This window comes from Artemia franciscana, chromosome 17 (assembly GCF_032884065.1).
Source record: "Artemia franciscana chromosome 17, ASM3288406v1, whole genome shotgun sequence".
NCBI classification, from domain to species: domain Eukaryota; kingdom Metazoa; phylum Arthropoda; class Branchiopoda; order Anostraca; family Artemiidae; genus Artemia; species Artemia franciscana.
The window spans coordinates 409,095-421,467 of NC_088879.1; the positions used below are offsets into that span (position 1 = coordinate 409,095).

The following is a 12,373-nucleotide window of genomic DNA, read 5'->3' on the forward strand; positions in this document are numbered from 1 at the left end:
TCAGATGGATTTCTAACTAATAGTCGTTGTCCATCATTTGATATGGACACTTATGTAGAAATTGCCTCTTAAACATTCTTTTCCTTGAAGTGACAGTAGGATGGAGTTCCCTACAATTTTCTAATTTAATTGGTAAATGATAAACTGATGCTTGATAGAACTCTTTTCCAGACGAATCACTCCCTGTAGGGAAGCTGGCAATCCCACGTTTAGAGCAATTAGAGACATGGCAACATAACTCAGAAGACACAAATAAGGATTTGCAACAAAAATATTACAAGCTAGATGCGATGAAAGATGAAGGTAATCATGAGAAGGTTTATTTTTTTTTTTTTTTTTTTTTTTTTTTTTTTTTTTTTTTTTTTTTTTTTTTTTTTTTTACCAAGTTAATTCGTATAGAAAGAGCTGTTGTAGAAACCTCAGAAGGAGCTCATTATAATGGAAGTTGACATTTCCTTTTTTAGATTCAAGAGTGATTGGAGGGGATCCTGCCCTACTCCTACGTCCATCCATTCCCCAAACACACTCAGTAAAGATTTTGACATAACCATATTATTAAGCATAGTTGAAAGGTCCAATAACTGTGTCTTTGGGGATATCCCTCCCCACAGCTCTCAGGACAAGGGATGAAAGTTAGATAATTCTGCCGTTATTTAAATTTAAAAACGTGCACTCAGGTGAATCTTTTAGAGAATGTAGAGGGGATTGCTGAACTAAATCAACACATTATGCGCATGCAACCTGTCAAAAGAATTTAACTCAGCAATGACTGAGTGTAATTTCTTTGGAACCACCAGCAAATGATAAAAGGGAGGATCAATTGACCAAAAAGGCAATATTTTCACTCTAATGCTACTACAACAACTGCAAAACAACTACTACTACCACTGCCACTAATGCTACGACAATTACTACCACTACTGTTAGTACAACTACTACCACAAGAACCACTGCTTGTGAGGGCATTGAAGTGAAAATTTGAGGAAGTGTTGAGGGGAAAGTTGATATAAATCAAACACGCTATGTGCATACAGAGTGGCCAAAAGGTGACATGTGCATTAAACAACTGCTATTAATGCCACTGGTACTAGTGTTACTGCTACTACTACTAATACAACACTACTACTGCTCCTACTAATAGCACTAATACTATCATTCCAGTACTATTAAGACTAAGGAGGTGAACGTGAAAATTTGAGAGAATATGGAGGGGAAATTTGAATTAAGCCTAAAAAACTATTTGCATGTAGATTATCGAAAGGGCATATCTCAGGAGTGGCTTAAGTTATTAAGTTGTACCATTCAGGTAACGCTTAAAGGAAAAGATCAACCGACCAAAAGACAATATTTCCCCGCTAATACTACTACTACTACTGCTACTACTATTATTACTACTGCTACTGCTACTATTATCTCTATTGCCACTACAACTACTACAACTGCTGCTTTTGGTGCGAGGACTACCAAGGCTTAGGATATTGAAGCGAAAATTTGAGTAAATGTTCAGGTGAATGTTAAACTAAACAAAAACCTACCATGTGTGTAACGTCTGGCAGTAGGGTTTAAGTGGTAGACGGCCACCACTGGTTTCCGCTAGGGTGTAGTAACGCGTTCGAGCGGTCCCACGGGCTCTGCAAGTTTCTTTTCACCTTGATTTTACAGCCAGTGTGGGTACGACAAGTGTACTGTGTAAGTTTAACACTATTTGGTCTAAGTTGGCAAAGCCTGGGTCACCAATAATGCCTGTATAAATATCATTTTGGAGAGAGACGGAACCTCTGGTGAATATACAGCGACAATAACCAGGAACCCAACCAGGGCTCGTGGAATATAATCTTACACAGTTGTAGCAAATTATTTCACTTTTATTACCAATGCTAATTCCAATATCAGTTCGCATTATCAATGTCAAGTCTAGAAGAGAACTGAACTCAGAAAAAATATATACAAAAAAAAGGCAAGGTCGCCTCTGTGAAGCAATGGACTAATAGAATATACTACAGCTCTAAATTAAACTTGCTTTACGCATAAATGACATTTCAATGGGCAGATTTAGCCAGACAAAAAAATAATTTTAAACTAATTTTTTCACTGTTGCGGAATTAATACGTTGAAACTAGGCTAGGCTCTCCGAGCCTTTAACTTTTAAACACAAATTACATTGTATGTAAGTATACGTAAAAGAGAAAGGGGATATTGATCTGATAAAAAGAGACACTGGCACCAAAAATGTGCCTAAAGCCTGTCAAAAAGGCACATTAAAAGTATCTTTAGAACAGCTTACTGTATCAAGCTGAAACTTCCAGAGCATGATGAGAGGGATGATCGACTGGCCAAAAGGCAATACGTTCGTATTACTACTGCTATTAATACTGCTGCTACTACTGTTACTACTACTAGTAATACAACATTACTATTGCTACTACTGTTCCTACTATTACGATACTAGTGCTATTAAGATTAAAATCATGAACGTGAAAATTCGGGAGAATATATAGCGGAAATTTAAACTAAACCCAAATTCATTATATGCATGTAGATTGTCAAAAGGGCGTTTCTTAGATATGAATTAAGGAATGGAACTTTCATAGGATACTTAAAGGGGTAGATGGATTGACCAAAAGACCATATATGCACGCTACAAGTAATATTACTACCACCGCTATTAATACTGCTGCTACTACTACTCCAAACACTAATTCCAATGCAATTACTATCAACGTTAGGGTATTAAGAGAAAAAATTATAGGCAGTGCAATAGCGCTAATCCAAAGGAAAGAGCGGTGTGGGCACAATGTATTATTTACCTATTTTCCAACAAGGCACCTCGTATAGAAGAAGCTGCTGTAGAAGCTTTGGAAGGGATTCCAGTGATCGGAAATTAAAAGTTCTAGTGCCCTTTTGAGAGTCAAAAGTGGTTGGAGGGCAGCCAGCCCCTCCCATCCCCACCAGTTCCTCGAACACATCCAATCTAAATCTGTAGATAACCATTTTGTTCAGTCATTTGAAAGGTCCAGTAACACTGTCTCAGGAGATATCAATCCCATCCCCCAAAGCCCTCAGGGCAAGGACTGTGTTCTGCAATTCCCCCATTCTTTACATATAGCATTTGTTAATGAGAATGGTGGTCATGTTTGAACTTAAGTGTCCAAAAAGACGAAAGGGATTCAAGTAAACCTTTGAGAGAATGTTAAGAGGAGTGTTGAATTAGATCAAAACACGTTGTGTGCAGACGGGTTGTCGTAAGAGTGTAACTAAGGAGTGCCTCACATTATTGAGCTGAAAAATCTAGGGCATCATTAGGGGATGTTCCACTGACCAGAAGAAAACAATGACCTACAATGACCTACTGGTATTAATACTGCTACTACTACTACTGTTTCAGGAGCTGTTGAAGTAGATTTTAAGCTAAATGAAAACATATTATGTGGAATCAAGGCCATCAACGGTACGTATTAGAAATATCTTAGCAATGGCTTAAAGTATTAACTTAGATCTTCAAAAGGGTGTTTGCTATAAAAACAGTTCAAATTTGTTTTCCAACAAGTAAATAGTTAGTCAAACTATGGATTCTTATGTTAATTAAATAAAAAAAAAACAAGTTTTTTAACTGAAAGTAAGGAGCGACATCAAAACTTAAAACGAACAGAAATTACTTAGTATATGAAAGGGGCTGGTCCCTGCTAAACGTCCCGCTCTTTACGCTAACGTTTGACACTTTCTCTCAACTCTACTTTTTAAAACAGTAAAAAACTTTAGCGTAAAGAGCGGGGCATTGAGGAAAGACCAGCCCCTTTCATATATGAAGAAATTTCTGTTCGCTTTGAGTTTTAATGTTGCTCCTTACTTTCAGTTAAAAAAACTTGTTTTTTATTTATTTAATTTCTAACGTTTTTGAATTAATGCATGTTTTGATTTTGGCTCTCTGCAGATGAATAATTAAAACGAAATTTGCATATTTATTTTTTTGGCTAAATGGCTTTCTCATAGTTTTTATCGAATGATTTTGGGGAAAAAGGAGTGGTGGAGGAGGCCTAGTCGCCCACCCCCCAGTTTTTTTTGTTACTTAAAAAGGCAACTAGAACATTTAATTTTTTATAAACGTTTTTATTAGTAAAAGATATACGTAACTTACGAATTAGCTTACGTAACGAACCTTTGTATTCGTATGTTCTTATTACGTATATGAGGAGGTTTACCCCCTCAGCAGTACCTCACTCTTTACAACAAAGCTTAAGTTTTGTCCCAATTCCTTTAGAATGACCCCTGAATCGCAAAAGCCGTAGAATAAATAGTTGAAATTACTAAAAATACTTTAGCGTAAAGAGTGAGGTATTGAGGAGGGGACGATCCCCTCAACTGCGTAGTAATTTTTGCTCGTTTTAATGCTTCTCCTTACTTTCAGATGAAAAAACTTTTTCATATTTCTTTTTTTATTATTTTTTTTTTAAATAACGCTAGAAAATCCTGCGCTCCCTTCATGGAAATTTTCTTCCCAAATGACAAGTTACTACATGGAAAGTTCCCCCAACATATCCCCCTCTTCTCAACAACTCCCCCCCCCTAACCAAAAAAATCCCTCTGAAAATGTCTGTACACTTCCCAATAACCATTACTATATGTAAGCACAGGTCAAAGTTTTTAACTTTTAGCCCCTCCCACGGGGACTGTGGGGGAGTAAGTCGTCCTCAAAGACATAGTTATAAGGTTTTTCGATTATGCTGAATAAAAGGGCTATATCAGAATTCTGATCCGATGACTTTGAGAAAATGATTAGCGTGGGAGGGGGCCTAGGTGCCCTCCCATTTTTTTGTCATTCAAAAAGGGCACTAGAACTTTTTATTTTCGTTAGAATGAGCCCTCTTGCAACATTCTAGGACCACTGGGTCGATACGATCACCCCTGGAAAAAAAAACAAACAAAACAAACAAACACGCATCCGTGATCTGCCTTCTGGCAAAAAAAAACAAAATTCTACATTTCACATTTTTGTAGATAGAAGCTTGAAACTTCTACAGTATGGTTCTCTGATACGCTGAATCTGACGGTGTGATTTTCGTTAAACTTCTATGACTTTTAGGGGGTGTTTCCCCCTATTTTCTAAAATAAGGCAAACTTTCTCAGGCTCGTAACTTTTGATGGGTAAGACTAAACTTGATGAAAGTTATATATTTAAAATTAGCAATAAAATGCGATTCTTTTGGTGTAGCTATTGCTAACAAAATTCCGTTTCTTAGAGTTTTGGTTACTATTGAGCCGGGTCGCTCCTTACTACAGTTCGTTACCACGAACTGTTTGAATGGAATCCTCGTCGGTTTACATTCAAAATGTTACATGTAAATGTAAAGGGAATATGAGAACAAAAATATGTCGACATCATTCAGGCCTCTTCATTACTGATTCGTTAAAATCTATTATTCCTCATTTTACGTGACCGTTTGCTCGCCGTGATGAGGAAAAACAGTATCCTGATAGCCTGGACACACACAATGTAATTAATTGAGTTAAACACCTTTCTTAAAATTCCCCGGAATTTCAAACGTAATATCCTAGGTTCGAACTACAATTTGAGCATTTATGTCCCTAAAACTTGCCGAATGGTCACAGAAAGGAAAAAAACTCCTCGGCAAACTTATTTGTCGTCTCTACTCGCTCGCCATGTCGGACCACCGCGCTCGGTACTAGGCTGGGGGGTCTGGAATCACTAAGGTATAACCGAACCAATTACTTTATCTAAAGTAAAAAACCGGTTAAATCTTTAAAGCCACATATAAGGTTATTTTCTTATGGCACTTAGTACTAGCCAAGTGACATATAGCAATCACAAATTCTGTCGGTTTGTCTGTCTGTCGGTTTGTCTGTCTGTCGGTCCCAGTTTTGCTAGTTTAGGCACTTCTAGTTAAGCTAGGACGATGAAATTTGGCAGGCGTATCAGGGACCGGACCAGATTAACTTAGAAATAGTCTTTTCCCGATTTGACTATCTGGGGGTGGGGATGGGGGGCTGGTTGATTCGGAAAAAATAGAAAAAATGAAGTATTTTTAAATTACGAACGGTTGATCAGATCTTAATGAAATTTTATGCACACAAAGCAATGATAAACTGGAACCCAGTTAACGAACGTATCATGACAGCTCGCTTCGTATCAAATCACACAAAAATGACCATCATCGCATGCTACGCTCCAACTAACGAAGCTGATGAAGAGGAGAAAGATGCTTTCTATAATATGCTACACTCGGTCACCAAAGACGTTCCCAGGCATGATGTACTCTGCGTGGTTGGCGATCTAAATGCTAAAGTTGGTGCAGACCGCCAGTACTGCCCTGAAGTTCTGGGCCCACATGGCATGGGAGAGATAAATGAGAATGGCACACTCCTAATCGATTATGCACTAAGCAACGATTTGATAATAGGTGGTAGTATGTTCGACCATAAAACGATTCACAAGTACATATGGGTGTCCCCCGACGGCCGAACGAAGAATCAAATCGACCATTTCCTCATGTCAAGACGTTGGAGAAGTAGCCTATGTGACGTGAGGGGTTTTCGAGGAGCGGATGTTAATTCAGATCACATCCTGATGATAGCCGAAGTAAGAATCAAACTGAAAGCTCAGAAGCGGAAAACTAACACTGCAACACATAAACAATTTGACACCGATAAGCGGAAAGATCCTGACATCCGGAAAAACTTCTGCATATCTCTACATAACGGATTTGAAGCGTTAAATCTGCTCGACGAAACCAATGACTTTGATGTTGAGAATACATGGACCTCAGTCAAGAGTGTGTACCATGACGTTGCGAAGGCCAACCTTGGCTTCAAGAAAAGAAAGAAAGAAGAATGGATATCGGATGACACCTGGAAATACATCAGCAAACGCAAGGAGACCCGAACGCTTATCCTGAATACGTCGAGCCCAGAGCAAAAAGCCCAATTACAGCTCCGCTACAAAGAAGAGGATAAAGCGGTGAAAAGAAGTGCCAGGAAAGACAAAAGAACTGCCATTGAGAGAAAAGCAGTGCTTGCAGAAGAAGCTGCAAAGGAAGGAGACTCAAAAATGGTTTATCGACTAACAAACGAGATAGTTGGAAAGAAAACAAATCGTACATCCCTTGTAAAAGATGAAAATGGAGACGTTATTTCGGATCCACAGAAAGCTGATGGGCCTCACATTTCGAGAAAGTCTTAAATAGGCCCAGACCTGATGATCCAGAAACAGTACCGGATACGCCATTTTTACAAATTGACGTAAGTGCTGACCCACCCAGCACGGAAGAAGTGAAGACAGCTGTGAAAAAGCTGAAAAATGGACGTGCACCTGGAGTCGATGGGATCACGGCAGAGATGATGAAAGCGTCCCTTCGAGCCTGCATATTCGTATGGACTGCTCTTCTAGTGGCCATCTGGAAAAACGAAAAAGTCCCAAAAGATTGGACCAGAGGTATACTGGTCAAACTCTTCAAGAAAGGCGATGCACAAATTTGTGACAATTGGAGGGGCATCAATTCGACGTCTGTGTCTAGTAAAATACTAGCCTCAGTAATACTACAACGCCTAAGAGCAGCCCTAGACTCACATCTCAGGGAAGAGCAACATGGGTTCCGACCTGGTAGGTCTTGCTCTGATCTTATTTTCATTCTTAGACTGATGGTGGAAGAGTCCAGAGAATGGAACAAAAAGTTCTACCTGGTCTTCATTGATTTCGAAAAGGCGTTCAATTCTGTTGACCGAGACACTTTATGGAAGATTTTGAAATATTACGGAGTACCTGATAAACTAGTCAAAATGATAATCGTACTATATGAGGATAGTGAATGTTGTGTACGCACAGAAAATGGGGACACGCGTTTCTTCAAGATAATGTCTGGCGTCAAACAAGGGTGTGTCCTATACCCGTTTCTGTTTGTCATTGTAATGGACTATATTCTACGGCAGTCTTCAGGCATTGGAGTGAAGATTAGCAGCCGACAGATATCTGATCTGGACTTCGCAGATGACGTTGTTCTTCTTGAAGAAGCGAAACTGCGACTGCAGCTGCTACTCGACGCCATAGACGAAAAGGCCGAGAAAATGGGACTTGCAGTAAATGTCAGTAAAAAAAAGAGTATGGCCACATCTGACTCCCCACTCATATTAAAATGCAAAAATAAAACTATTGAGCAGGTTAAGGAATTTAAATATCTCGGGAGTTGGATCGAATACGATGGTGAAATAGCCAACGAAATCAAGAGGAAAATTGGACAAGCGACATCGGCTTTTAGCAAGTTGAAACCAGTCTGGCGCAGTAGTAAATACTCTATGCGCTTGAAGCTCCGCCTCCTGAATAGCAATGTAATGTCCATCCTCCTCTATGCTAGTGAATGCTGGAAACTAAACACCCAGCTAGAGAAACGTGTCCTAACCTTTGAAAACATGTGCCTTAGGAGAATCCTGAACATATTGTGGCAGGAAAAGGTCACCAACATAGAAGTTCGCCGACGAACCGGTCAACCATTAGTTACTGACCTTCTGAAACGTAGGAGATGGAAATACCTTGGCCACGTCCTCCGTATGCCAGAGGATCGACTCCCGAATACAGTATATGATTGGCGTCCCGAGGGGAGGCGAAAAAGAGGTCGACCAAGACACACCTTACGACGACAGTACGACCGAGACCTGAGAAATCCGGAGTTGTCTCTTCAACCACAGTGGGAGGACGTCACGGCTGCAGCTCAGCTCCGAGATGTCTGGCGAGGTTTCGCAGACGCCCTATGAGCCACTCCTGGCTCTGGAGGATCTAAGGTCTAAGGTAAGGTAATTTTAAATCCCGACCGGATCTGGTGACATTGGAGGGGGGAGTTGGGAGGGGAAAACCTAAAATCTTGGAAAACACTTAGAGTGGAGGGATCGGGATGAAACTTGGTGGGAAAAAAGCACAAGTCCTAGATACATGATTGACATAACCGGAACAGATCCTCTCTCTTTGGGATGGTTGGGGGGAGGAGGGTTAATTTTGAAAAATTAGAAAAAATGAGGTATTTTTAACCTGCGAAAGGGTGATCGGATCTCAATGAAATTTGATATTTAGAAGGATATCGTGTCTCAAATTTTTTTTTAAATCCCAACCGGATCTGGTGACATAGGGGGTGGGATTTGGGGGGAACCTAAAATCATCGAAAACACTTCCAACACTTCCAGAGTGGAGGGATCGGAATGAAACTTGGTGGGGAAAATAAGCAGAAGTCCTAGATACGTGATTGACATAATTGGAACTGATCCGCTCTATTTGGGGGAATTGGGGGGGGGGGTGAATTCTGAAAAATTAGAAAAAATGATGTATTTTTAACTTGCGAAAGAGTGATCGGATCTTCATGAAACTTCATATTTAGAAGGATTTCGTAACTCAGGTCTCTTATTTTAAATCTCAAGTGGATCCAGCGTCATTGGAGGGGGGGGGGCAGTTGGGGGAATGGGACCAGAAATCTTAGAAAATACTTAAAGCGGAGAGATCAGGATGAAACTGGATGGGAAGAATAAAAACAAGTCTAAGATACGTGACTGACATAACCGGACCGGATCCGCTCTCTTTGGTGGAGTTGGGGGGAGGTAATTCGGAAAAATGAGTTATTTGTAAATTACGAACGGGTGACCAGATCTTAATGAAATTTGATATTTAGAAGGACCTTGTGCTTTAAAGCTCTTATTTTAAATTCCGACCAGATCCTGTGACATTGGGGGGAGTTGGAGGGGGAAACCGGAATTCTTGGAAAACATGAAAATTGGGGTATTTATATCTTACGAATAGGTGATCGGATCTTAATGAAACTTGATATATAGAAGGATCTTATGTCTCAGATGCTCCATTTTCTACTCGAATTGGATCTGGGGACATAGGGGGTTGTAGGGGGAAAACAAAAATCTTGGAAAACGCTTAGAGCGGAGAGATCGCGATGAAACTTGATGGGAAGAATAAGCACAAGTTCTAGATACGTGATTGACATAATTAGAATGGATCCGTTCTCTTTGGAGGAGCTGGGGGGTGTTAATTTGGAAAAATTAGAAAAATTGAGGTATTTGTAACTTACAAACGGATGATCAGATCTTAATGAAATTTCATATTTAGAAGGATTCATGTCTCAGAGCTCTTATTTTAAATCCAGATTAGATCTGTTGACATTGGGGGAGTTGGAGGGGGAAATCAGAAATCTTGGAAAACGCTTAGAGTGGAAGAATAGGGATGAAGCTGGGTGGATAGAATAAGCAAATGTCGTAGATACGTGATTGACGTCACCGTACTGGATTAGCTCTCTTTGGGGGAGTTGACGGATTTCTGAGTCCTATTGAGTCTTTTCTTAGCAGGGGGCCTCCCCCAGGCCATTCAGCACGTCCCCAGGTGGCGGATAGGGGAACGTCCTACAGATATGTAGGATACCTTCACAGAAGGCGCGGACCAAGGGGGGACCTTGTTCCTGGGGGTACTTAATTGAAACTGGGACACCCTCGCACAGGGGTCAGAAATACAGGCGGAGGAGGAGGAAGGCCCCTCTGATGTACACCATGCAGGGCCCACCGGCGTGTGGACATATCCCGGCGGTTACACACCTTCTCCCAGCAATGGGAAAAATTGCTTGGCGTCAAAGACCACCGAACGGGAGGATCCCTTCCTAGAGGGGCAACTGTGAAGGGCAGACGATCCAGCTTCATGGACAATGGCCTCTGCTAAGGGTAGAGAGGAGTGGCTTACTGCTACCCCGACAAATTAGCCAAGAAACTCCTTCTCTTAAATACAAATTATAAAAATGGCGAATAAGAAAGTAAGAACTCGTGCTACCGCGTCCGGGGTAACCGACGGTATGAGACCAAGAATTGCAAATTGCGACAATGAAAATGATGATAATGACGGAAATGTTGATAATGATGATAATGCTGATAATGATGAGAATGAAAATGATTTTGTTACCACGTCCGGGCAACCGACGATCATTTATCCGATCTGACAACTCTCCAGTCGGAGAAGACTTCGTTTATCCTAACCCCAAAAACATATCTCTCACTAGGAACGCTAAACGTACGCACATTAGCCAAACCAGGAAAAAGGGAACTAGTCCTAAACGAGATGAACCGTTACCGCTGGGACATTGTTGGACTTTCTGAGACTCACCTTCCCTCCACAGGAATAGAAAGAATAAACAACATCACGCTCATCACGTCTGGAAGAAATGCTAGAGTTCACCGCCAAGGTGTCGGTTTCCTACTCTCCAAGCAACCCAAACAGTCTCTTCTCACCGTCCATCCTGCCTCTGAACGTATTATCACCATTCGTCTGAAAGGAACCATTGCTAATATGACCATAATCCAAGTTTACGCCCCAGACTCCCGGACTCCCAGACTCCCAGTCCCGGAATGACCAAGAAGCCGAAGAATTCTACAGTCAACTCCAACACACCGTTGACACGGCTCCCAAGAAAGATGTTCTGTTCGTGAATGGGGACTTCAACGCCATTATTGGACACTCAAATGATGGACTTGAAGACGTCATGGGCAAGTTCGGGCATGGGTGGCAAAACCACAGGGGTGAAATGTTCATCGAATTCTGTCGGGATAACGAACTTTTCTCAACAAACACCATGTTCCGTCATAGAGAACGAAGGAAAGTTACTTGGAGATCCCCTGACGGCCGCACTGCAAACATGATTGACTACACACTTGTCGGTAAGCGATGGAAATCATCAGTACTGAATACAGTCTCCATAGCCGGTGGCGACTTCGACTCGGACCAGGTTCTAGTCATGTCTGAGCTCCGTTTGCGTATTCGGAAGCCCAAACAGCTTAAGAAAAGCTTACCAAGATATCGTGTCGACCTGCTGAAAAACATAGAAACAAGGAACAGGTATAGAACAACACTCTCAAGCAAGTTGTCAAGAATCCAACCCATGGAAGCTCCAACAGCAGAAGAAATTGACCGATTGGTCGACGAAAGCGCATCCATCATCAAAGAAACTGGATCACCCTCGAAATTATTGATCTATGTGTGCAGAAGCGCGTCCATGCTAACAAGGTAGATCGACAAAGCAAGGGCGAGTACAGGAGGCTGAAGCGCCTAGTAGAAAAGAAAATCCGGCAAGCTCTACGACACTACGTCAATGATAAATGTCGTGAGTGTGAAGAAGCCTTTCAAAAAGGTAATGGCCACTTCATGTACAAGAAAGTCCGCGAACTGTCAAAAAAGAAGTCATCAGCTGCTCCTACACTGTTAGATAAACACGGGCTCCAAATCACGGACTCCGAGGCAAGACGAGAACGTTGGAAGGATCACTTGAGAGAAAAACTGAACCCCACAATAACGCCCGACCCAAACATCTTACTATCTTTCCCACTACCGCAGTAC

General features: G+C 41.2%; 1 protein-coding gene across 5 annotated transcripts in view; it reads left to right on the forward strand.

The window, feature by feature from the left end:
- LOC136037654 (tubulin polyglutamylase complex subunit 2-like) overlaps positions 1–12,373 on the forward strand; it is a 90,189-nt gene that overhangs the window by 51,633 nt on the left and 26,183 nt on the right. For all 5 annotated transcript variants that reach the window (XM_065720376.1, XM_065720377.1, XM_065720381.1 and 2 more), the window contains one exon: positions 172–303. In XM_065720376.1, coding sequence (XP_065576448.1) covers positions 172–303 — 132 coding nt within the window. The remainder of the gene's footprint in view (positions 1–171; positions 304–12,373) is intronic.